This window comes from Corvus cornix, chromosome 7, assembly GCF_000738735.6.
Source record: "Corvus cornix cornix isolate S_Up_H32 chromosome 7, ASM73873v5, whole genome shotgun sequence".
NCBI lineage: Eukaryota > Metazoa > Chordata > Aves > Passeriformes > Corvidae > Corvus > Corvus cornix.
In genome coordinates, this window is record NC_046337.1 from 13163583 (window position 1) to 13190114 (window position 26532).

The following is a 26532-nucleotide window of genomic DNA, read 5'->3' on the forward strand; positions in this document are numbered from 1 at the left end:
CACGCTCTCCTTGCAGATTACAGCGGAATCGCTAATGCAATTTTGGCCTGACTTTGATGCAGCACTCTACTGATGTGGGGTGACGCCGCAGCAAAGCAGCAAGGTTAGACCTCGGCAGTGACTAAGCCGGAGTCCCTGGGCTCAGGTGTGCCTTCCCCCGCCCGTGCGGCTGCGGGGCGGTGCGGGCCCCGGCTCCGAGCGCTCCGGCCGCCGGCGTGCACCCCGCCAGGGGAGGGCAGGATGCTTGTTCAACTCAAGTTTCGTGCACGCCCCTCGGGAAGATAATCCCGGCCCGTTCAGCTGCTGAGCAGTCGGGTAATCAATCAGTCAGTCAGTCAGGAAATCTGATTTTGGCAAGCATCACCCTCGCCAGCAGGGAGGGGGTCCGGGACTGCAACCCCGAGGTCCACCTTCCTCTCCAGGCCGGGGGCGCTAACCAGAGCTCCCCGTGTCTCTTCTGGAACCCCTGGGACCACCTCTGACCGCCTCCCGGGAGGGCCAGGCAGGGAGGCTCTGGACCAGCTTTGACAGAAGAGCGGATAGAGCATCAGTCCCGCCCGAGGCTCATCCCCCCTCATGGACGTGAGGCTGAGCCTCGGCAGCGGGGTTGGGGCTCGTCGGGCTGTGTCGGCTCTGTACATGCCAGGATACCATGTATATTTTATGTATGTGTATATAACACATGTATTCATAAGCAAACAAACATCTGAGCCGGGGGATCTTTAAAACGTTCCAGACACAGTGGGACCCAAAGGAGAGGAAAACGGTGGGGGTGGGGGGGGGGCGGGGGGGAAGGGAGGGGGAAGGCATATTTTAATTTATTTTTTTTTCTCTAGGCATCTGATTTACTCCGTGACTCTGATGCTTATCAACAACGCGTGAAGATTGCAGTAAGGATCCTCCCTGGAAGGCGAGGAGGAGCAACTTCCAGGGGGCTGGGAGGAGGTGGAGTGCAGCGCGGCTCTCGCCTATAAGGAGGTGCCCAGCGAGCGGCTGGTGCTTCCCACCCAGCCGCCGCTCGCAAGGTGAATCGCCGCGGCGGCAGTCGGGGCAGCGGGCTCGCTTCGGGCACTACCGCTGGCGTCCGGAGCGGCTCCTCCAAGGGCTGCGAGGAGTCCCCCGGCCGGCCCCGGCTTCCCTTCACCCGGAGTGCTTGGGATGCTGTATGGAGTAAATGAGCGGTGGCAGAGCGAGCGCACAGAGGCTGAGAGGTGCTCGGAGACTGGGACCAGGGGAGACAGGCGAGCTGCTGGCTTCCCCCTCCGAGGCTGAAGATGGATTCCCGAGCCCTCGGGTGCTTCACTCTGCTGCTCTTCACTTTATGGCATCTGGGATTAACTGCAACAAATTGTGAGTAGCGGGAGTGCAAGGAGTTGCCTCGGGTTGGGGTGGAGGCGGGAGGAGGAGATGGGGAAAAACTCCCGGAAAAAGGGGGTTATTGCGCCATGACCTCTGAGAAACTTAGCGCGGCTCCGCTTTGCTAATGGAGCTCAGAAATGCAAAGTTGGGGCCAGATGGAGGGACTGCTCTCCACCGTCCTGCCGGTGTGGACGTGGGAGTGAACGGGAGCCGCTGGAGCCTGCGAGGAGCCACTCGGGGGTTTTTTCCGCACGGTTTGTTGTCCTTTCGCTGGCTGCATCTTTTTGTGGCCGCTGTCGCCCTGCCTCGGCTGCGGCCACCGACCGGGACGGGGCCGGTGTCGCGCCTCTGCCTGGCGGGGAGGGTCGGTCCTTCCCGCAAGGGCCGGGGAATGCTGTGATTTTGTGGAGGCAGCCTGGCTCCAGCCCGGCGGAAGCAGCGCCGGTGGCAGTGAGCGTCTTCTCCTGGCCCGGCGGTACCGTCGGTTCCTGGGCGCTTCCCACGGGCGCGGCTGGGTCCCGGGGCGTGGTGCTCGCCGTCCCTGCTGCCCCAGCATATCCCGGTTGGAAAATCGCCATTCACTCTTTTTTTCCCCGGGAGATCCGCTCGTAAGTTCGCCACGTATCTCCGCCGGCCCTGCGGGGTCGGTCCACGCAGGCAGGAGCATCCCCGGCCGCCGGGCTTTGCGGTGCTCCGGCGGGCGGGCAGCGGCGGCGGCTCTACGGGCGCGCTTGGGCGAGCCCGGTGCAGCCGGCTAGCGGCGGTGCTGGCGGATGCTGGAGCCCAGCGCAGGAGGCGATGCTCCGGGGCTGCCCCCGGGGCTGGCGGGGCTGCAGCGGGGCTCCCGGCGCGGCCTCCCCCGCGGCCCGTCGGGCGGAGCGGCGCGGGGCGGCGGGGGCGCGGCGGCCGCCAGAGGGCGCTGTTGCGCCGCCGGCGGCGCTGCCCCGGCCGAGCCCCGCGGTCAGTGCTGTCCGTCCGTCCGTCCGTCCGTCCGTCCTCCCCTCCCAACAGCGCTGCCCGCCCCGGCCTCTCGCCTCTTTTTTCTCTTCTCCTGTATATGCATTTTCCCCCTCTGTCTTCTGTAATTTTCAGTCAATTAAATCACGGTTAATATGTTTTAATAACGTTCGCGAATACTAAATGGCAGGCGATTTAAGGCTGAGGCTTGCCATTACGGATGCGGCCATAAAGTTAATTCCTAACACTTAAAAAGAAACTCCGCGTTAATGAGTTTTACTAATTCACGGGTGACAGTTTAATTTCACAGTGCCAATAAACATTTCCATTGAATAGGCGCTGCTTCCTAAATATTTAGGAGTCAATCTTAAAGCATGATGATCAATGGTTTTATTATACTGTACAGATTTTACTTATTCATTGAGCAATGAATTAGCATGGAATCAGCTGTAACTGCTTTCCCAGGAGCTGAGTGAGGGAGCCTGTGAATCTGTAATAGCTGCAAGTTCCCTAGAAACCTCGTTAGATTCGCATGTGAAGATCTATGTGTGCTCGCACGGACCTCAATAATTGCACCCAGTATGAAAATTCATCACCTTCTTAAATAAATCATCTCCTTATGTTGGAGCTCAGGGAGGCTGTGTGCTCTTCCTCACTTTTGGGCCAAGAAAGCTTATACGCGGGCTAAAATATTGAAGCAGTATCCAGAAATATATTCAAGTAGCTGTATGAAAGTACTATTGCTTTGAAGGGTTATTGAGCTTCCAGGTACCCAGTAAGCTTTCCAAAAGAAATAACTGAATTCCATATATGAGGAGCTTCAGTGCAGGCGACTGTCAGAAGCTTCTATTTGAAAGCCCAAGTGCAAATGGGAATGGATTGGTTCTGCAACTTCCTTGATTTGAATACTTTGGCCAAAGGAGTTGCGTTCAGATACCAGAACTGGTATGTTCACAATGACTTCAACAGGTCTTCTGACAGATTTTGTGAACAAGAACAAAACTGGGGACAGTATTTACAGTTGAAAAGGACTGTGCTTGGGGGGGGGAGGAGAATGCAGGTCATTTAATTTTTTTCCTAATATCTGCTATGTCTTTAATCTAACTTGTTTTTTCTCCTTGCTTCTAAATTATAAAACTCTTAAAATAAATTATTCTTTTCTCATTATTTAATTTACTGTAAAATAAAAGTCCTGAGTAAGTAAAAATCTTCTCTGCCACTGAGATATTTGATTCTAATTTTCTTTTTGGTAATAGTTTTTAATTAAAGAAAGAATTGGTGAAGAAACTGCTTTGAAACACAGCTACAGGCTAGGGGTCAGTAGACATCATTAGAAAGATCAGAATTGCCAAATGCTAATAAAACATAAGAAATTCCTCCCACTTTGCGTTTTGCAATATTTTATTAAATTAGGTAAATAGAGTGGCAATAGGATTTCTCCCCAGGATACTAATTACTAGAAAATGAATAAATAGCCATGTACGTAACACTGGAAATGTGTTGCATATGATATCTGGGAGAACTGAAACTTCCACATTTATCAGATAGACAAGGAGACGCAAAGCCTTGCCTGCTATATAACAAATTAGCTGCCCTTTAGCAGCATATTCTGTGATCTGAAAACACTAGTAGCTTTGAGTCTAGAGTTGTTGTTGAGCCTCTTTTTTTCCTCCTCTCTTTTACATTTTAAAGATGGAAGGAGGGAGCAGTAGTAAAAAAATGAAAGGAGACATGAACTCATGTTTTTCTTAAGCACTTTGCTAAATCAGTTCAGGGCTAGTCTGCAGCTGCAGAAAAGAATTGCAGGAGCCATTAGTGATCTTACACAACACTAAACCGGGTGGATCTTAAAAATGCCCCCTATTGCTATTTTACACCTTATGAACCTTATGCCTCCCCCCTCCCCTCCCCCCCACTTGTATCTGTCTTGACTGACTTTTCACACATGGCCAGAAAGATGTAGCAGATTAAAAGACCTCCTGGTCAAGTGGCACCTTCTGACTTCCATTGTGAAAGTTATTCTCAAATTATTACATGTTTCTCTTCCAGAACGCAGCCACCTCTGCCACCCACAGCATCACTAACATTTATTATCCCTCTTCATCAGCGCTTATTAGCTGATCAGGGGACTTTCAAACCTTTCACTTAAACCCAGTCATAAGTGTCAGTCAAAGCTGCAGAAATTCAATGAGTAGTAGAATGAGATCTTCTACAAAAGTTCTTGCAGAAATATATGGCAAATGTATGGGCTGTTACTCTGCAATAGGTTTCCATGTGGCCTTACAGGACGTCTCTAATAATTCTGTTCAGTTAAAAATAGGCAATGTGTGTCTGGTTTTTTATTTATTTTGAAAAAAAAAATACTGAACAAAGCATGTATTTTTTTTTTTTTTGGACAAGGAAATTTTATATATGTAATTTTATATTTATTTTAGGCAACCAGTGTTCACTCTGATTTTAGCCTTCCTTCCTCTGCAGTGATGATAATTGCACAGGAGTCAGACAAGTGTATGTGAAAACTTACAGGAGAAAAATCTGACTCTGGATATTTGAGGCCATCAAGATCAGGAGGATGTATTTGGGATTTGTGTAACAGCACAAATGAGACCTGTTGAGTCAACTGTGGCAAAGGCAAGAGGTCTCTTAAACAGTGAGCCTTCTATCCGTGTGGTCAGAAATGCTAAGTTTTGAAAAGCTCTGCTGAAATAGGTAGAATATTGATCGTAGGTTTGTGGGTCATGTGCTTGCAGGCTGAGTAAGGAGGATCTCTGGCTTTTTCCTCTGGCTCCAGTACTTAAATATTCTTAACAATAGAATAATATTCAGTGCTTTCCTCTTAGTTTCATATGGGGGAGGGGGAAAACACAAATGTTAGCTTTTTCATGCCTTCAGATGTATCACTGGAGAAATGGTACAAAACAATGAGATTTCCTGAGAGAAAAGCTGTGAATGACCCACAGCTGATCGCTGCCTCCCTTGCATGTCTGTCACTATCTAGCTTTCAATCCCTTTGACTCAATCAGCACTCCTTGGCTGTGAATCAGTCTCAAGATGGTCTTTCCATGGACTACAGTGATCTTTGGATTCGGCATCCACCAGGCAGATGGCATTACCAGCCACAGGAATCCATCCAGGGTTATTATCTCAGCATCCAATGCATTATCTGCTTGGATATTTTCCTTTTCTTTTTTTTTTTTTTTAATTTTTTTTCCCCTCTTAATGTCATGCAAATGTAGCAGATTTTTCCTTATAAATTAACAGCAAGAATGAATTGTTTTCAAATGTGCCTGGTACACTTGAACAAAGTGTAGACTTCAAGTGGAAAATATGGTGACTCTGGGTAGAACAACATACTTGTGAAGCTCCCCCTGCACGTGGCATGTACAGGCTTCTGTCAGCGCTCCAGTCCGTGCAGGACTGGTGAAGTTTTTTTAAGCACTGTAATCATTCTTTTACCAATGGGAAACTGAGAGTGTATATAAACAAGAAATAAATGTACAATCAATGTGAGAATCTGAGTATCTAAAATAAAGCCTTAGGGGTCCACTGAGTTGATCCCATATGGCATGGTTGTGTCCCATTCTCTGTTGTTGATTCATATTCATATTTGCTATATGTAGTAGTTTCTAAATCCATACACTACTCCTCATTTTCTCTTCCCCTCCTTCTCCTTTCTCTGCTGCTATTTGAAGCAAGTGGAGTTTGGATATCTGAATACTGAAATGAATAAGAATCTGAAGGCAGTGGGAGTGTGAGGTAGCATTTACTTATTTTTAGCCCCCAAAATGGATTTTCTATAGATGTGGCACCTTCAGCTCTATTGGCAAACTTGAATTACAGTCTTACCTATCCCTTCCTCTGAAAGAGACACGAGAATGGGAGAAACAAAGGACTGAAGGTGTATCTGCCAGCTCACACATGTCAGGCTTTCTGTCTGTGTAACTCCTTTCCTGTTGCCTGCCAGCTTCCAGAATTCTACCTAGTGTTCCAGGGCTCTCTATACAGGGCACCAGGCAACCTGCTGTGCCCTTTTTTTTTTTTTTGTTTTTTTTGTAATGAAGAACTCTGCTGTGTTTTTCCACCCTCAGGATTAGGGGAATGATATTCTGGTCCTGTAGCATCCACTTTTTCAGTCTGCTGTGGCCTTACTGATGCAAGCATCATCTCTGTAGGATGTGGTTCTTGCAAGACTCACCTCTTCTGGGTCTATGCAAAAGAGAAAAGAACTGGTAGATCTGCACGAACATTTTCCTTCTGCTGTCAGTAAAGCCTTTAAGAGACACGAATTGCTTTCTTTTTGCTTTTAACTAAGCTTCCTCTACTCAAACCAAGAGAAAGGGGAAGAGAATATGATCATGGTCTAATAAAGGTTTAGAATCACAGGCAATTCTTGGAGACTTTGAAGGCATCACTTGCTAAGGCAGGAAGCATCAGTAGATATATTGTCATGTCTGTAGAGTTAGGGAAAAAGAAGTGGGGGGGTGGTGGTTTTTTTGTTTGTACTCTGTGCTGGGCTAGTATAATTGATTGTTAATTTCCTTGTATTAATGTTGTCACTGATTTTTTTTTTTTTTTTTTAATTGCCTTATGCAGGTTGTCTTGGGCTAGAAATGCCATTTGTTCACTAGATGAGTGTAACTGATGTTTTAAATGATGAAAACAATTCAGCATAGAATTTAGAGGGGATAAAAAAAAGATGCTAAAACATAGATTTATTTATCTTCTAATTATCTGCTCTGTTAAGCAGTTAAAAAAAATAGGTAGTTCATGTGTTTATGGTGATCTAATTGGCCTTCTACACAGATATATTTAGATACATGAAGAAAATATTTAATATTTTAGCTGGTATTTTCTCCAAAAATAAAGGAAAGTAGCTTAGTAAAAGAGAGAGCATGAAGCCATTTGTAAATGTCATGAAGGATCTTGCTCAATCTGTATTCCAGGGGAGGAATCCCATTTTTCTGGCTGTGTTTTTCCTTTGCATGATACTAACTCTTTCTATGCATTCTTACAAACATATGCTGGAACTTGGATAACTTGGTCCATCTCCTACAGAACTCTGTGCTCAGAGATTATCAGTGCAGGTTCAGAGTAAAGCAGTGGAAGTCTGCATGACCCTGCCTATCTACAATACTGAATGGGTATTAGAGTCCATTCAATTACTATGTTGTATTTTGTAACCTGTGAATTAAAAGCCTGCAGAGTTGATTTTTTTTTTTTTTCTTAATTCACAGTTGTAGTACTTAAACTGACAATATAGGTACTAAGCTCAAAGTGGTAATGGCAGGTTTTATTTTACCCAGTGCTTCTCTGTTATAGTCAGGACCTCACCAGTCTCCAACCTTGCATTCTCTGGTGCAGCCCCAGAGATCTCAACCTGTATAGTCCTTGAATAACCCAATTACCACAAGTGTGGTGCAGCCAGGACTGCAGAATGTGATCAGTTCGTGGACATCTGTAATAATTTTTCTTCTATGGCAGAAGTTGTCTGTGGAAATAATTTTGGAAGAGAGATGCTTGTTCTACTCTTTTTCAGATATTGTATATGAATTTGGAGACTTTTTCCTGGTTGAGAAGAAGGTTTTAGTGTTAGAAAGAAATGTCAAAAAATGAATCACATCACAAAGGCAGAGCTAGGCCCTTAGTCTCTTCTGTATCAGTGGCAGCCCACTCTTTTTCCTCATTTTGCACATGCCAGATCAGAGGGGAGTCAGGCTTGGAATCAGACCCCTGTGTGCTGGTGTGTTGCAAGTAGGAGACAGTTTTTAATGAACGAGAAGATTTTTCCCTCAGTTTGAGTCTGATTGAAACAGACTGGATAACAGGAGCTCAACAATCCTGTCATGAATGGAGATTATCTAAGTAACTAAATTTAAAGTAGCATCCAGCATTGCTGTGATTCACGATCTGGAGGTTGTTTCAGCTCCAGGATTGTGCTGGTGTGCTTGTATTGGGACAGGGAAGCCCAGATTCCTGACCATAAGACTGGCTTATCAGTGAGCTGGATGTAGGTCCTGGGGGTTTGCTGGGAAGAGTCTTTGTGACTCTCTCCTTCATAGTCAACATCAGACATGTTACACCAGTGATTAACTTATAAAATGCCACCACTGTTTCCATGCTGGACAATACAACTCCGAATTTGAGGTTAAGGGGTATTTTTAATGAGCATCACTGTTACATGAACTCGTAAGAGCAGTAACAAGAAAAAGCTAACTTTGTAATTGCTCAGTGAATACCATTCAAGACTATAAAAGGCTTTTAGTAGCTGGTGTTAATGTACTCTTTTCCAAACTGTTAATTGCCTGGGATCTGTGATATCTTTATGGCATAAAGAGCAGTGAGTTGCAGTGGGACACATGGCATTCTGTTCAGCTTGGTACTTGGAAATACTCAAAAGATACTCAGCAACAACCACAGCAGTGGAAGCTGCACAGAATAACTGGTATCATTGTGAGGAACGTTTCCCTTTTGACATTGGTAATTAGGGTTCAGCACAGAGCCCCAGCACGTGAAACAGAATGGTGTTCAACGCTAACCACCATGGCACTGCAGCAGTTGGACTGGGAAGGAAACAAATGTGTTTTCCTTCTCTCTTTTATTGTGTGTATTGAGAAAGATTGAGTGTTGACCCTTAGGAATTCTGGGGCATAAATTTTCTTCTAAAACTATTCAGTGCACTGTGTTGCCAATATAGTAGTAAATAATAGTAATAATTTTCAAATGGGTAGAATCCTTTCTTTGTTCCCAGCTGGACAATAAGGAGTTGATAAATGCTGTACTGCCTGGATAAGAATTGGCTTGTTCCATTTACTGCTCTAAATGGTGAAGCATTGTTCCTGGATGACAATGGTTCTTCACTGATGACAGCTCGTCAGCACTTCAGGAACAGAAACAAATGCTTTGTGATCTATGGCACCAGTGACACATCTGTAGTCATTCCCATAATAGTTCAGTGATGTCTTTATGTTTGGGCATCAATTGCCCCCACTTAAGATGTAGATACTGAGCTGTTGCTCTCCGTCATCCTCCTAGGTCGTAAAAGCAACCTGCTGAGCATTAATATATAATTTTCTTCCTTCCCTTCATGCAAATTTGTCGCTGGAGTAGGAGGGGAAATGGCACGTTCTAACTGGACAATATGTGTTGTGTCTATAAAATTATACATAAGGAATGGAGCAGGAGATGGAGTCCAGGGTGGCAGGTAAGGAGAGAAGGTCACAAAGAATGTTCTTCCAGTTTCCTATTACTAGTGGCAGCTTCCTAAGGCACTCAGTGAAGAGGTCTAAATTAATGGTCCAAGTGAGTCATCAGTGAACCGTTAGTGGGAGCACGTTCATTTGTAGTAATCAGGATTGATTTATGAATAGGACAAAAGGGACCAAATAAGCTATGAAAATGCATGTTGTAGATGTTTTTTCCCCTGATGAATAATTCATCCTCTTCTAGTATCCATGAAAACAAAAACACTGTGCATGTAAAAACCCATTAAAAAAGTTAATCCCACAAATGGCTGAACACGGAGAAAATCAGCTTTTGTTTTAAAAGGTAGATTTTCTCAAATCTTCTCTAATTTGATTTGCCAGTGGGGCATAATTTAAGTCAAACAAGTTAGCAGCATTATGTGCTATATAAAGGTCTAAATATTTAATAGATTTTGATAAACGCCTGCCCCCCAGAATAAAGAGCTAAGGAATGCTCATTTTCCACAGTGCAGAGGGTAAGCTAAACCCAACAGAAATGGCAAACAGTGGAGAGGAAGCTTCTGTTCACAGGATATGGTACTCTAAACCTGGCCTTGGGAGAACTTGCAGTGCACCTACGTAATCCTATAAATAATCTGAAATCTAAATAATCCTGTAGGAATGACCTCAGTGAAAATGATGGAGGCTTTTTAGTGACTGTAAAGTCTCATGGTCTCTACATGCCTGTGAAAATGCCTACAGTGAGCCACTCCTAGGCAGAGCACATGCTCTGGAACATGCAGGATGCTGTGTATTCAGATAATCCTGGTGGCCATCTGCCCATCTCCTGCTGGATGGACATGTCAGTGGGAAGGGGAGCATCAGTGCCCCTACAGGGACTGGTGCTCCAGAGGAGCTCAGGTGTTGTGTAAAGCTACATAGGAAGCCTCTGAAAAAATAGAGTATGAACTTGGGTGTATTGGATTCTAGGTGGGCACTTTACCCCTAGGCTGCCTAACCCTTGGTGCACCTCCTATGTCAACACTAAACAGAGCATCACAAAGAAGGCAGAAGCCTTACACAGAAAGAACAGTGCCACTGGATTGCTTCCTAACCGCCCCCAAAAGTTCAGAGGGGTTGGTTTGTGTTGTTTTATTATTTTTTAATTTTGTAGAAAAATAGTTTGCATTTTAATTTTAGAGGAAGAATCTTCTTCAGCAACCCTGAGGAAGATTAAACAGCTCTGGCATTTTTCACAGAGACTGTTTGTTTGGAAAAGAAAATGAAAATTTGATGAATTTCAATCAGATGTAGCTTGCAGCATTCAAATATTTATGGATTATCAAATTCCCTTTTCCCAACTCTGCTTCTTAAGTACAGAGCTCATCTTATATGTAATATTAATTCTCATTATTCTTAGACAGTTATTCACTGAATTCTTGTGCAGGCTCAGTTCATCTAGAATCTGGTCTAAATTTCATGAAAATGAAGGGAATGACTTGTACTTGAATTTCAGATCATCTTTTCTTCAGAAGCCTGTTAATTCAGCATGCAATCCTTGTTATTGTTCTTCTGCAAAATTATTTTCCTTAAAATCTGCCTGTCAGTGTATGCAATACAAGTTGTGTTTGTATGTGTCAGGAGTGGGAAGAACTGTCCTTTTTCCTGGTGGTTGCTGTTCTTTTGAGCACATCATCTGAGAGTGAGTTGACCTGCTCTACTGTCATACTCTGTGCCACCCCTGTATCCGACTTACTGACAATACAACTAGTTAAAGTTGCCCATCCTTTTGCTCACTTCTTTGTGTTTTTTATCAACGGTTGTTCTGTTTTCTGAACCCTCCTGTTCTGTTGAGTTGAATACACTCCACTGTAATACATAGGATTACACTGTGGTAACAGCATTTTACAATCATTACAGAAAACATTTTAGGTGTTCAGAAAAGCTGGTAGTCCAAGGGTATTTCTTCCAGGCAATTACGAGTTCACATTGCTGGTGCTGCTGGGTCCACAGATGAGAAATTTTTCCTAGAAAACACATAGCTAGCTTTTTGTTAGTAACATTAGGTACATGTGCTTGCTAAATTACTAACATTAAACATTTTAACTATAAAATAAGAATTTTTTTTATTTTGCAAATTATGAACTATTTTCCTTTTGAAACCTCCACTTGGTAGCATATCCTATTTCCTGGGGCCTCCTCCAGTGAGACAGCACATGAGTCAAAGCAGTCTCTTTACTGCTTCATTAGGAGTTGGGATTACAAACTCCTTTACACACCCACATTCATAACCAACTGTTTGCAAAAGCCCAGATTGTTTTTCAGACAAGCAGTGGAGATGTACTTTTCATCTGTGCTTTTGCTTAGGAGCTGTGGATGGTCAGACAAGGCCAACCGGTATGAAGGAAGTTGCCTCCTTCAGACCTCAGCAGAAGAGATAGAGAAAAGACCTGCTCGCCAAACACAAGTCATTTTCCACTTAAGCTTGTGTAAGGAGGTGGTGTCAGCTGCCATGACTCATCCCATTTCTCTGCAAATATGTGTTACTTCACTTGCCGTGACAGCCTTGATCCAAACATCACCAGTTGTGCCATTGGGTCCAGGCATTAATGGCTTCTGTGAATTAAATAAGGAAGTCCTGATTTGAAAACCTTTCTCTGATAGCAAGCAGACAGTGAGTCAGAACTACAAGAGAACAGATTTTCCTCCTACCCTCTCCATCTTCCACCCATCCTAACCTTAGCAGCATCTGATTTATAGAGCCTGGGCTTTTTTTCAATTTCATCTAATTAGCACAGGCAGTGGGGTCAGTATTCTAACACCTGACAGACTTTACCAGGGTACACCACAATTACAAGTGCAATTATCTGTTTTTCTGCTGCACTGGAAAATGTAGCATGTGAAAATTAACATAAACCCCTAACTGTTAGGATGAAAGTGTGGGTGTTAGGGAAGAGGCACCTTCTTCAAATATGAAAGGTCTGGGTTTGATGCTTGACTTTTTGAAAGCTTTCCCAGGCATCATTAGGTGATGTGCTTAATTGTTTTGAGTTTGAGTTTACCTGTTCTATCTCATTAGGGCTAAATGTCCATGTGTATACAGACTTTCACCTGCCAACAGGAGTTGGAAGAAGTGGTTCCTATGCTAGGCAATAACTTAATATAAACAATAATGCTTCTTTTAAAAGTACCAACTGCATCCATGAATAATGGAGCCTCCAAACTGTTGTGATTGTGCTGGCCTTCTCTAGTGAGGTCAGTATGCAGCAACTTTTACAGGGTCTTTGTGTAAATCTGCAATTATGAAGTCTTCAGTGTGAGAGCTATGGGCTGGTTGGCTGACAACCAGGAAAACAAAACATCTTTTTTGAGCAGTGTGTCCTTCCAGTCATTTCTACCTGGCATGTGGGTAGAACTAACGTGCATCTCCCTGCAAGAGTGTCTTAAGTTTGCACCAAGTTGCTTGCCTGGGTACTAAACTAAAATTGTGTGATGAAAATGATGCATTCATATTAAATTAAAGAATAATATTGATTAAATATAACTATAAAGTACAGTCCTAAGATAGTCAGAAGGCCTGCACAAGAGAAGGGCTATCCCTTTTATTTCTTACATTAAGGGAAAATATAATCTTAGCTTAGAGGAAATTCAGAGAAAATCTATAAAGTCGTGTTCAAGCTAAGCTTTGTAAATTTGAAGACAGGCATTTATTTCAGTGTTCAGGCAGGGAGAAAAACAGTTCACAGCTGGAAGTGCCTGTTCTTCTCTTCCACAAGATGCACAGAGAAGGGTAATTGATTTAGACTCCTTCAGGACAGGAATGGGTTTTCTGTGTTAGTAAGTGTGAAGCACAAGGTCTTTATCCTAGTGGGGGGATCTCTTTATGCCAGTGATAACAGCAAAGGATCTGCTCTGAAGGCTCCATATGAATGCAAATGTATTTTCTGCTTCTTTGGCAAATTTGTATGTCACTGACTGGTGGCAGTCTCTAATAGCTAGTTTGATGAGAACATCCAGACCTTTGTAATCTGGGACTAGCAAACTAAACCTTCAACTCTCAAGGAATGAGAATTTTTTTGGAATAGTCCTGAACTAAGAAATGGGAAACTCACTAAGCTGGTATTGAAGGTAAGAGTTTAGTAGTTCTTAGATATCCACAATCCATGTATCTGTATTATCTTCAACTAGGAGATAACGGTGATGGAAAAGCCCTCCTCCTTTCTGTGCCTGTAACCTACTTTTGAGGTTGTTTCATGAACATAGGAAAGAAGGCAGGAGTCATTCATGATATTCCAAAGCATTGTGTTAATAATTAAGTCCATATATTTCATTGAGGCTATTCCTGCATGAAGCACAGTACCAAGGAGTCTGAGGCTACTACCAGTGTGTTTGAAGCCAAATGCAGCCATGGGATTATCCCACTCCATGATACTTTTGTCAGAATGATTAAAAACTGCTTCCTGTAGTATTCTTACATGTACTAGCAAGTAAATCTTATGCTTGTACTTAGTGTGTTATGAATAAATATTGCCTCACTTCATTCACTGAAGTGACCAAGAAGATCAGAACAAAGTGAAGCGGTCCTCAGTTACACAAATGAACCAGGCTTAGAGTGAATCTGCCTGTCAGAAATCTCCCTTTTTTTTTTTTCTTTGTTGATATATGTTAAGCTTCCCTGGGGGAAGGAAAAGTTTAATTAAAAAGAGATTCTATGAGAATTCAGAATAAGAAGTCATGTCTATTTTTCCTCTGCCAGAGCCATGGAAAAGTGGTGGTTTCTGATGGAACATGTTGAGGTGCAAATAGGAAAGAAATAGGACCACCTCCTTCATGAGTTTGGACTTTCCCTTCTGCACTAAGTACTGCTTTCAACATTCCCCCTCCTGATAGCAAGAGACTCAGCAATGGCTGCATTTCCCCAGCTTTGTTCCTTATTGTTTTTTTCTGGCTAAAGCAGTTGTCAAAGACCCCAGATCTGGCAGTATCAAGTTACTTGGGCATTGTGATATCATTTCAGATAAATTAAAAGCTGAGTCTCTCAAATATTGAAATTCTGGTAGAATCAAGTGTGTGAAATCAGCAGGGTAATAGAAAAGACTTTTCTGAAAACAGACAAGCACTGGTATTTTTCAGGTCAGTAAAGGATTTGTATCAGATGGATGTCTTCTAGAAATGGCTGAATAGTTTTTTAAGGTTATTGGTCAGTTTTGATGGAAGAACAAGTGAAAAAGCACTTCAAGAGCTATTTCTAAGAATCTTTGGGGAAATTATCTTCCTTTTTCAGGTCACATTTTCTGTGTCTGATGCTTTGTTTATTTAACATTTAAATACCTGCCTTTGTAGTTTGAAAAGTAAATGGCTACAGAATTTCATTAGGACTATTGAGGTTGTGTTTTACAATATAAACATGTTTCAGTTCAGTCCAGAGGATTTAATTCTTAGCATAACATTTAGAAAAGCAATAACACAGTTAAGCAATGATGAACTGAACTGAGTGCTGTGTGCTCACTGAAGTTAAACGTTCCAGTAAACAGGATGAGAAGCCAGAATGGTTTGAATGGAAGAAAAGGATTTATAATTCCTAATAGACTCTGAATATTGAAAAGTATGTAGAGCTGATGAATGTAAGTTCTCTCTCTTCCCCTTCATTTAAAGGAATTTAACTTATTTTTATTTATTTCCTTGTATCATCTAAATGCTAGTTCCTCCATCTTGAAATCAAATAATGAATGCTCAGCCCTGACAATGAGATATCAAATTCTCAAAAGATTCCTAAATTCTGGCGACTATTTATTTAGTTCACAATTTCCTATTGTAAATGGAACACTGGAAATTTGATCTTGAATAATACCTCCAGATCATTCTACTGACTTCTGTATGTGCATTTAGCTGTATATGACATTTTAACAAAAAAGCTGTAGGTGTGTGCACTATCAGCTATTCATACAAAGCAGGATAATATCTTAGATGTTGCCGCTTTTACAGGAATCCATTCTGTTGCAATTACTAAAATAAAACAAAAAATGAGGTGGTAGATTGAAAGAGTTCCCTGATTAAATGCATCAGTTACAATTTTTACATTATTGCCTTTGTTGTACTGTTTTTTTTCTTTTGAGAAGAGAATAATTTTCTAAGATTGAGTAGCTTCAATATCCTGGTTAATTAGACATTTACAATTTTTTTGAAGATGAGTCATTAGGAATTTGACTTGTATGCAGTCCTTTCCAAGATTTACTCTAATTTGTGACTTGCTGTCATTTCTCATTTAATGATGGTTACTGAGGTCGTGATGCTCTGCATTACCAAGAAAAAGACGTTGCAATGAGCTAAAGGAATCTCTATGATTAAACTTTCCCTTTTTCGCTGTACAATTCGTGCACTGAAGTTTTTCTGTGGTGTCGGGGTGGACTCTGTACTGATTATGTCTGATTTTAAGAATACCAAAGAAGTTGCCTAGAAAGGGACATCATTAGTTACCCTTACACCTTCTGAGCTCTCCACTTAAGAGCCTGCTGCTGTTTGTGATAAGAAGAAAGAGTACATCCAGAAGGACCTTTATGCAGGCTGTGCTCTGATTTCTGTCTCTGCCATTTAGTCAGTTCTCTCACTAGCTTTCAACTTGTCTTCAGTCACGCTGCAAGTGCTTGACCTCTTTTTTTTTCCCCCTTTTTCTTTTCCTCTTGCTTATTCCGCTCAGCCTTCTGATTCAATGACTAATCTGTGTCTCAAAGTCAAAAAAACCAGAGGGTGAGCTGCTTTTTCTCCCATGATCTCTCTAATTCTCACCACTTTTAAGTTCAGGATCACTGTCCTCCCTGTCCTTCAGCCTTACCACTGTAGACGCCTCTGGCTTTCTGCAGTCCAGCCTGTGTCCAGATGTTGTTACTTCTTCCTCAAGATTAAATACATTTCTCTACTCTGTGTTACACTGATAGATGCAATCCTGCCTCTCTTCTATTAGAGGTGGTAAATAATGCGGGAAGTATTGTTTTATGGTGAAAGTGTACATAAAGTAGAAAGAAAAGGAAAACTAAGGGTCTTTTAATATAATAATAATAAAACTGAAAAACACTAGCAATACTCCTGATCTCAGGAAAATCACCTTCCAAGCAAAGAGACACAACCCCTGCTAGAAGCAGGAAAACACGTAATTTTATCTGAAACTGCAGATGGGATTTGCGAATGTTCAGGCTGAACGGGCAGCTCAGAGACAGCAGAGTCTGCTTTATCTGCTCCAGCCTAGCACCTCGTCTCTTTATTGCTTATTTGGCACTGGAAAGTCCTTTCTTCCAAGCCATGAGGTCCAAACTTTTGTGGAACCTGGCATGCAAAATTCATTCCTGTTTCCTTTTAATGCTGTTATATTTGCATTCAAGTATAAGTGTGTTTAGTTATATAAACATTCAAAGGTAATTGTCTATGAATATATACAAATATGTACCTAAAAGTAAATAAATAAACAAATGCATATAGGTTATATAGCAGTTTTCAAATGTTCATGCTCAAAAATTATCAAAAGCCTGTGCACAGCTATATAGAATAATAAAATGTGCTTCTCTGGAGATGGGTGAGTTTCTTCACATCTTACCTGCTGCCTCTATATGAAGCAGAGCCCCAGCATTTTTGTAGGGTACATTTAACACCTCATCTGAAAAATAAATCAGATACTAAATTTTGAATTCATGGGATTAGAATGGTTTAAAAGGTTTTGCAGTTTAAGGCATAAATATCTAGACATATATCAAGTCTAGATAAGTCTACAGACTTGTCCTCTCTAAAAACTATATGGTTTTTTAATGCAGAAATAAGGGTTGTAAATTACTGCAGCTAGTTAGCCAGCTGGACAACATCATTAAGAGGAAAGCTTTCTTGTGTGGGCTTGAACAAACTACCGACTTATGCCCCACAATCTGCTGGATCTTCTTGCATACCCTACAGAAGTAGTGCTTTAATGTTATTGTTCTCTCCTCAAAAATGCTGAGTCAGTTAAGCTGCAGAATACTTGTAAGGGGATGTTTTCACATATTAAAGATACTCCATTTATTTGATTGGTATTTTTATTGTTCAGTTTATCTTTCAGTGATCTGAACCAAATCCTATCTTATTTTGCACACAGTTTTTATTATTTCAATTTATGTTCTGTTTTAGAGTGGAGTGGGAGGAGAATGGAGTGACCACAACTAACCACTGAAGTTTAAAATTTTCACAAGATAGGAGGACGTGCTTTTTGGTTCTCTGATGTAGCTATCTTGTTTTATAAGATATGCTAGTTTTCTTGGTTTTAAGGTGAAATTGGTTCAAGATAAAATATTTGATGTATTTTATCATATTTATAAGGGCAAATACAAGAATAATATTTCTGATAATGAAGCATAGTTACAAATAGGAAATTGCCTAGAATATAATTAAAGTTAACTATTAAGTAAAATAAACAGAAAGTTTGAACTATCATGTTCAAAAATCCACGTAACTTTACTCTTGCATGATGGAAAGTAGTTACTACAGCAGAATAGTGAAAATGCAATATGAAATAAGCAGATTTCTAGGAATATTCATAAGCACACATGTGCCTACACCAACACATTGATCCACTCTACATCAAGGAACAAGCAGGTGCCCTGAAACAGCCCTGTGGATGCCCTGATCCAGGGCCCTTCCATGTGCTGTATCCACAGGTGTATTGGTTGTAAATATCCCATGGCTTGCTTTGCTCATTCTTGTTGGCAAACATGGGGATTAAGTGCAGTGATCCACAACTAACCTTGGCTGTCTCTCATGCTTGCTTTTCTGGCTTTGTACAGTGTCTTATTTTTGATCCCTAATCTTACTAACTTGCGTTCTCCACAGGGAGCTGCAGCAAACTCCTTTCTGCCAATAAGACAAACCCACTTGTGCTATTTTGATTTTGGTTGTAGCATCTGTCTCCAGTGGTTTGTGTACATATGTGTCATCCAGAAAAATACTGGTGCAGGGTGAACTGGGAAATACTTCTCAATTGGTACTGCCTTAAATCTTTTCGTATCACAGTCATCTTTTAAACATGCCTTTTTGCAGCATTTCTAATACAGCTTTGGTCTTACTTTCCGTCCCATATCATGTGCTTGGCAGATTGACCATGTCAGGGATGACATACAAGATACTTGTCTGTGATGGCAGCTTTTTTGTTTTATTTTTAAACTTCTGGGAAGGAGAAGGCAGCATTGTGGCAGGATTTACAAAACTTTTTCTCTGAAAAGTCAGTCAGTCCTCACAGAATAACTCAACTCTGCCTTCTGAATTAGAGAAAACAATCAATATTGAACATGTAATATTTTTCCCCTGTACAATATTTAACTTCTGTTTTCAGTATAAAACTCAAACTAAGACTTCAGTGTCTCTTTGAGACTTGAGGGATGGGATCTAGGAAGTGTTCAAGTGTGTAAAGGTTTAGAAATGAGAGGTATTACTCCATGGGTTCTAGTTTGAGTCCATGACTGTAGCTGGAGCTACCCAGAGAACGATGGGTCTCAAAGCACTGTTTACCTTGGTAGAACACTGAGGAGAAGGGTGCAGTTTTCAGTGAAGGTTAAATTTTGTTTAAAAATGAAGTGTGGATTTTTTGTAACTCTATGTTGAGAATTCTCAGAGGTTATCTGAGACATGAAGAAGGAAGAGTTTTAAATCCCCTTTTACCATTTCATAGGGACTTGGACTCCAAAAGCCATTAACAGAGGGAAAGTATGCAGAGAAGAAACTGCAGAGCAATAATGATTTATGCTGTGCACAGAATCTCACTGGAGAAATGGGCTAAGAATGTTTCAAAGTGTTTCTATATGCAGAGGCTCGACAGTTGGAATGAAAAGTTTTGCTACTCAGAAATGAGTTTGATTTGTTAATAAAAAGGAGGCTTCTCATTCAGTTTTATTATTAGTCAAAGAGACAAACCGTTCTACCCCCTTTATTTCCCTGCTTTTTCTCCCTCCCCCTGTTTCATTTCTTACCTTTGTAATTTTTTCAGAGCTGGAGTAGTTTAGAAAGAAAATGAGTCCCTCCATTTGGACGGAGAGAAAGAAAGAAGCAGGAAGGAAAGACTTGATAATTGTTTTTCTCTCCAAAACCTGTTTCCATTTTTCTAACATAAAAATGAAATTTCAATGCAAATGGAAAAGTATGATTCAAAAACTTGGGGACATGTATCAGACATTTTTCTTGCTCTTTTCTTTAACAGTTCTTTTATTGTCTCGGTAATGCACCCCGCTAGGGATCTCTGCCATTTAGCCTGCAGTGGGCTCAACCCCCTTTTATCAGATAGTGGATTCAATCTTGTATCACCAAAGTGGCTGGAGACTTGTCAGCATAATTTTAACAGGCTGACTTGATCAGGTGACGCTATAAAGATTCCTATTGCTGCTCTACATTATCTTTCATGTCTTGCAATTTGTGCTATTCATACAAATTGCTCCCAATGATGGTATTCAAAGCCAAATTTAAACATACTACTAAACCATGGGAACATAGCACATAACAAGCCACAGTGAAATCCAAGAAGTATTGGATCTTATTATCGTCTCTGGCTCAGAAATACCTAATGAATGGTAAATGCAGTTCACTTCAGCTAATGTTGAATAATTAGCTCAGAAACAATGATGAAAGAGAGCTGGTCTGATGAAAGGGTGGTAGCACAGTAAGTGAGGAGTAAATGTGGGAGTTATTAAAGGCACGTCTCCTAAAACTCTGAAGCAACAATTTAGGCTTACAGCAAAGGAACAGCATAGGCAAAAGAAATATGTAGCGAGAGAAAAACAAGCCACTGGATAGAGGATGTTTACTTGGACTTGCTGCATGGTGAACTGAGGCAATTTCCCTTTACAGACTGGAAAAAAAGACTCAAGTGTGAGCCATAGGTCAATCTCATATTTTACCTCACAAATTTTATTTAAATCAAAAGGGAGAAGGAGACCTGTCAGTCAGATTAATGAAGAGTTATCACACCTGCCTTGGGAGGGAGAGTAGAATCATCATTAATTGTAGGCTAAGTGGGTCTCAAGGTAGCACATAAACCCTCTATTTAGCACCATTTCTGTGCATCATTTGGCATGGAAGAGAGTGAGTTCCTGCTCAGGCATTCCACCTTTGCTTCCAGCCCAGTTCATGCACAGCTCCAGTTGTGCCCTTTTTCTAAGTGGTATGGGCAATATCCTCCGTATTTTTCATCTTCAGTGCCCAGCCCTCTCCCACTGGGAAGCTTCCTATTCTGTCCCACAGAGCCTCTCACTCTCCTCCCAACACCAAAAAGCAGAGACATTCCCAAGTGGGGAATCCTCCCAAAATTTTGGATTTAAAAGCTGAAGCACAGCTTGTTCCATCATACAGAACACCTCCCTCAGGGCAGGGATTGGTCTCTCACTGCTTGTACAGTGGGTTGGAAAAGCTGGAGGGAAAGGGTATGAAGCTTTCCCACCTGATGGCAAGGAAAAAATTGTATTTTGTGCATATATGCACAATGAGATGTCTTCCTTTATGCATCCAAATGAACTGGACCCAGTACACCCGATGACACTTTGTTCTCTGAATACCCGTTACAGTTTCTCCCCATTTCTTACTTCTTTCTTTCTCTTTCCCACAATGGGGGAAGAGGAAGCTTTTGAATCAGTGGAAAGTTTTGATAATTTAATTTGGGGTGAGATGCAGCACCTGTTTTTTAAAAATAATTTGTTGTTTCTTAGGCATGCCTAAACAGTAATTGGTCAAAATGAATATTTTTGTGAAAGGCCTTTGAGCAGCAAAGAATGTTTGCTGGGTTTCTTTCCTTCCTTATACTCTGAACCTGCAGTGTCCTTATGAGAAAAATTCTTTATGTAAAACCACATTTTCTGTATGGTCTGATTAATGCTGCTTCAACCTTGCTTTCCCTGAGAAATAAGCATTTCCATTTAGTCTGTTTGAGGCTTCAGTCTACCTTAAGTAACATGCTGTTGGCAAGGGTTAAATAGACACAGGCAGAGTAGCAGTCAGTTTGTCAGCCCCAACATGTTCCATAAGCAGTTTTGTTAGCTTTAAATTGAGAAAAGCACAGCTCTGTGCTAGTGATGCTTTCCTTCTCCTTCTTTCACTGCAGTCCTTTGTGTGTCATGTAAGTGGATGAACTGCAAGCAAAAATGCTGTCCACCTAAAATATAATTTGCTCTGCATGGTGCTGAACGAATAATTTATTGAGCTGAGTATAGCATGTCTGAGCACTTGATCAGATATCCTTGACTGTTTGGATGGGTGATGGAAAAAAGTTCATTCAGCTTTTGCTGTAGTGTAAACCGAAAAGTAGTGAATCTGTTAGATCTTCTATCTGCACAGTCTCTCATGTAAGCCAAGACACAGAGAAAATGACAATGTTTGGTAAAGAACTTATTCAATCAGTCTTCTGATAACTTTATTTTAAGCCTTTTTTTTGTCTCTGATGTACTTAATGCTGCTTGCTGCACATGGGATTGCAGGTAGTTATTGAATATTTTTTAAATGTTTCGTGGAAACTTCTGACATTCTTTGATGTGTTATATTTATCAGTGCAATGACAGCGCTTGTGTTAGCGATGCGATGTATTCTAAAATGCACAGCACACAAAAATTATTGATCCTTTCAAGAAGCCCAAATGATTTTTAGCTTCGCCTCAGGCTCCATTAGCAATGTGGAAAATTGAAAAGGGCTCTCAAGAAAAAACCAGCATAAGATTGAAACTGCAACTGAAGAGCTGTCAAGTGGAGAAGTGCTTATGAATGATAATGAGTATGATCTAAAGATGACATTATCCTTTAGGAGTTTGGTTAAATCTTCCCTCCTGTCACATGACTCGCAAAGATCCCTTAGAGCAAACAAAAAAACAAAGTAAGAGCAATTTTAGGAAATGTATTGAGGGGTGGTGCACATGAAACACAAAGGAATTATAGACTGATGGGCGCCAGGGACAGGGTTTGAAGAGCTACAAAGGAAAACTCCAAACTGGCTGGCCCAGGGGTCCAGGGTACCTTCAGAAGGAATTCTCTTACGTGCCTACAAAAAGATTCCTGTATTTTTTTTCCCCTTACACTTTATGTATTTTGGACCTTGTCTCCAAAACATCACAAGACTTTTCATGCTACACATTTCCATATATTTATATCCATTTAATTCTAATTCACATTTTTGATGTCACTGTCTGGCACTGTTTGTGCAGTGAACTCTGGGTTGCACCATTGGGGCTGAAAGGAAACCTGTTCCTTTCTGAAGGTTTCTCAAACACTTTTCACAGGGCAGCATATTAAGAGATATGTTAGCATTCACTGACAATAATATGATGGAAAATAATCTTCCTGTGAACTGCATGACTGAAATAAAGGGCCACAATTGATCCACAGGCCACTGCTTCCAGGAACTGGCCATAAATACCAGTCAGCAGTATTTCAGGTGAAGAGAATTAGTTTTTTCCTTCAGACTGCAGATATTTTTTCCATTTATTCAATACTTTGTCGTATAACTTTTACTTCCCAAAGAAAAAAATAAATTCAGCACAACCCTAAACTCTGGCAAAAGATTTAGGGTACAGATTTTCATTTACCTTGATACTTAGAAGGAATACTCTCACCTTTGACAAAACAAGCAGATTTTTTTTTTAAATGCTCCCATGTTAATGAAACAGATGAGAAAGGCAATGAACAGCAGGTTCAAAAGCATTTCTAGGATCAGAAGAATGATTCCATCAGAGCTGTACTTTGGTCCTACCTAATACCACTTTCCTGGATATCTTCCAGGTTATATCTGCTAAGGTTTGCTGCCAAGGAAAGTATATGGTTTTACTGTTGTCAGCACTGTGCAGACAGTGTGCATTCAGAAACATACCCTGGTTTTTCTCAGCTTCCATGCATTTCAGAGTATAAATACATGAGAAAATTGCCAGCAGTGGGCTATGTGAAGCAAGAGGGGTCTAGCCTTTTCCAGATTCCAAATCACTATGTGAGCAGCCATTTAGAGAAATCTTAACTTGAAAGTTATCATGCAAGCCACTGAGGAAAAATAAATGCAGAAAAAGGGGCAGCCTTTACAGCCATGTCTGAATGCATCTCAAGTGCTGATACATCCTTCTAACACAGTTTATAATGATGTTTCCTCCCCCCTTATAAATGTACACTTCATTCATGGCTAATGCATGAACTGATGAAGCACCTGTGTTTAGACAGCTACAAACTGAATTACAAAACACAAAACTGACAAAAGCTTGCCCAGAGAGATGATAATACTAATTAAACTGTGATGCATTAGAAATACTGCAAATCGGTTTCATTTTACATCGTGAAGTATCTCAGTCAAAACATTCAGTAGTGACTGATTAGAGCTGGGGTTCCTGACAATCTCTGACTTCACTTTATGAGGAAGAGGGTTGGGATCTGATCACAAGTGTTTGCCTGGAAGGGATACCTGGGGGGAGGGATTTGGTGTTTGGTTTTCCCTATGCCATGTGAAGTTATTTTACATTGTTTGCCATATGGAGAGCAAGAGGTACCCTAAGGAGGGGTCAGGCAGCCTGGAGCAGCTGATGTCGGGTGGGTGCCTTTCCGTTCTCTTGAGGACACTAAACCTTGAGTCTCCCTCTGTGTGCATGAACTGAGCAGCCTCAGGGTGCTCTCTGTGCACACACAAATATGTGTCATTATCAAATTAATATTTGGGTCTGAGTTTTACAATCAATGTCCCAGTAGATGTGAAGAATATGAATTGCTTCCTCTTCGAGAAGACCTTGTGTTTGCATCTTTCTTGTTAAGTGTCTGGCTAGCAGTATTTGCTCTGACAAGTTATAATGCTGAAGAAACGTGGTTGAGAACTGGCATTTATCTCACCAAAACTTAGACAGGTACTTTGTTTAAGAAACTTTTTAGATGGCTGAGATCATATGAATGCAGATTTTTTTTTTAAAAAACTTTTAATTATTATAACTATGTTTAGATTACTTGTTCCCACAGGCTTGATTCCAATGTATTTGAGATAAAACCTTTAACTTTGTTGGGATAAGGAACTTTTTAATACTGCCTGCCTGCACAAAACACTGTGTTTTCCCCCGGTAGGATTCTTCATCACCTGATACAGAGTGCATGCCTTTGTTCTAAAATGCACCATTCCTTTTCAGAGGGCAACAGGGCACCAACTTTTTATTCAAAAAGCTCACTAAAGCACCTATTTTTGCACATTAAATTTCACATGAAATGCTTTGGGTTGGAAGGGACCTTAAAGATCATGTAGTTCCAATTCCCCTACCATTGGCAGGGATACCTTGCAGTAGACTTGGTTACTCAAAGCCCCATCCAATCTGGCCTTGAACACTTGCAGGGATGGGGCATCCACAATTCCTCTGGTCATCCTATTTCAGTGCCTAACCACCCTTACACTGAAAAAGTGCTTTGTTATGTATAACCTAAACATGCCTTTTTCAGCCTGAAGCCATTACCCCTTGTTCTGTCACTCCATGCCCTTGTAAAAAGTCTCTTTCCAGCTCTCTTGTAACTCCTTTCAGGTGCTGGAACTAAGGTCTCCCCCGAGCCTTCTATTTACCAGGTTGTACAAACTGAGCTTTCTCAGTTTATTGCAGAAGGGTTCCAGTCCTCTGATCATCTTCGTGGCCTGCTAGACTCTCCAACAGGCCCACGTTATGATATAATCTCAAGCTCAGGGAAAATGAGGTTGCCTTGCCAGGTTGTATCTTATTGCTTGGGAAGCCTTTATCAGGGTAAATGGATAGTGTGGGGATTACATTTCTGAAACGTTTCCCCAACAGAAAATTATTTTTCCTTGATTAAAAATTGGTTCTCCTGATATGGACTTGCTGCTTGGAAAATTATTTTGAAACTGCTGTCAGCTGTTGCATCATTTAATCTTTCATTCTCAAAACCACTTTAAAACATGGTCATTGTTAGAACTTTTTCAAATCCTACTCTGCCTAAAAACAAAGAACTTTCAAATCTTGAGGAAGGGTTATGTATGATTTTCTGATGATCTGTGAAGTGTGACTTGACAGCAGTATTGAAGGCTGCATGTTGTCCTGACTCTGCACTTCAGAAGAGGAAAGAGAAAGGGGATGGAACTTCCCTGCAGCACATCTGGGCCAGGTGGAGGAAAAGAAAGGAGAGAGATGAGCAGGGTAGACAACCTGAGAGGGAAGCAGAGTCACATATCTGGAAACATCACAGGCCACTAGAAGAGCAGCTATCAGATACACAGCCATGCCCTAGTGGGAATATAGGATAGTTTTTTCTGCCTGAAGCAGACAGTGAAGAAATGTTTGTAACACAAAGACTGCTAACCTTTTAAGTACGTGCTGGACTGACATGACAACAGGCCTAGGGAAATAACCTGCCATTTAGGACACTGGAAACCTGGGGAGACTGGTTAGTCACTGTATCTTTTCTTTACTTTAAAATGTTCTTTATTCTAATTTATCTGCTAGGAAAAAGTTTTTCAGGTTGGAAGCACATTTAGAATTGTGGAATTACTTCACAGAGAAGAGTCAGGCACTCCACCAGGTCCACCTCTGGTTCTCATCATGGTGGGATCCTCTCAGGGTAGGTTTACCAGGGCTGTGCAAGAAGACTTTGACCTTGTGTGGATTTAAAAGCCTCATGGGGCCCACCTATGTCTTTTTGCAATGAGTTCCTGTTTCATCCTTGTGTTGTACCTTTTCAATAGTCAGGATTGAACTTCTGGAGATGGGCCCTGCCCTTGTCTGTAGGGACCAGCACAGAGGGCATAGAAACACAAAAGAAGGGCTGGGGGCAGAGGGTCTGGCGGCTGTCGCACTGATCCCTGGTAATTTCCTTGTGGAAAAGTCTGTGCTTCACGAGAATCAGCATCAGCTGTGCCCCAGGGAAACCCTTATCATCTTGTCTTCTCTGCCAAGGTGAAGCTTGTTCTTTCTAGCTGCAGAAACTACTTCAAGATAAAAACTTTCTTTTAAGCAGCTCTGCCGCTAATGGGTGTTGACACTCACACCCCAGGAATGGCTGGAGAAGTATAAACGGGTTTCTCCTGTCAGAATAAA

General features: G+C 41.5%; 1 protein-coding gene across 1 annotated transcript in view; it reads left to right on the forward strand.

The window, feature by feature from the left end:
• The first annotated feature begins 911 nt into the window (after window positions 1-911).
• The window catches only part of CNTNAP5 (contactin associated protein family member 5), a 275472-nt gene continuing 249851 nt past the window's right edge, over window positions 912-26532 (forward strand). The window contains exon 1 of the mRNA XM_039554726.1: window positions 912-1350. Coding sequence (XP_039410660.1) covers window positions 1275-1350 — 76 coding nt within the window. The 5' untranslated portion in view covers window positions 912-1274. The remainder of the gene's footprint in view (window positions 1351-26532) is intronic.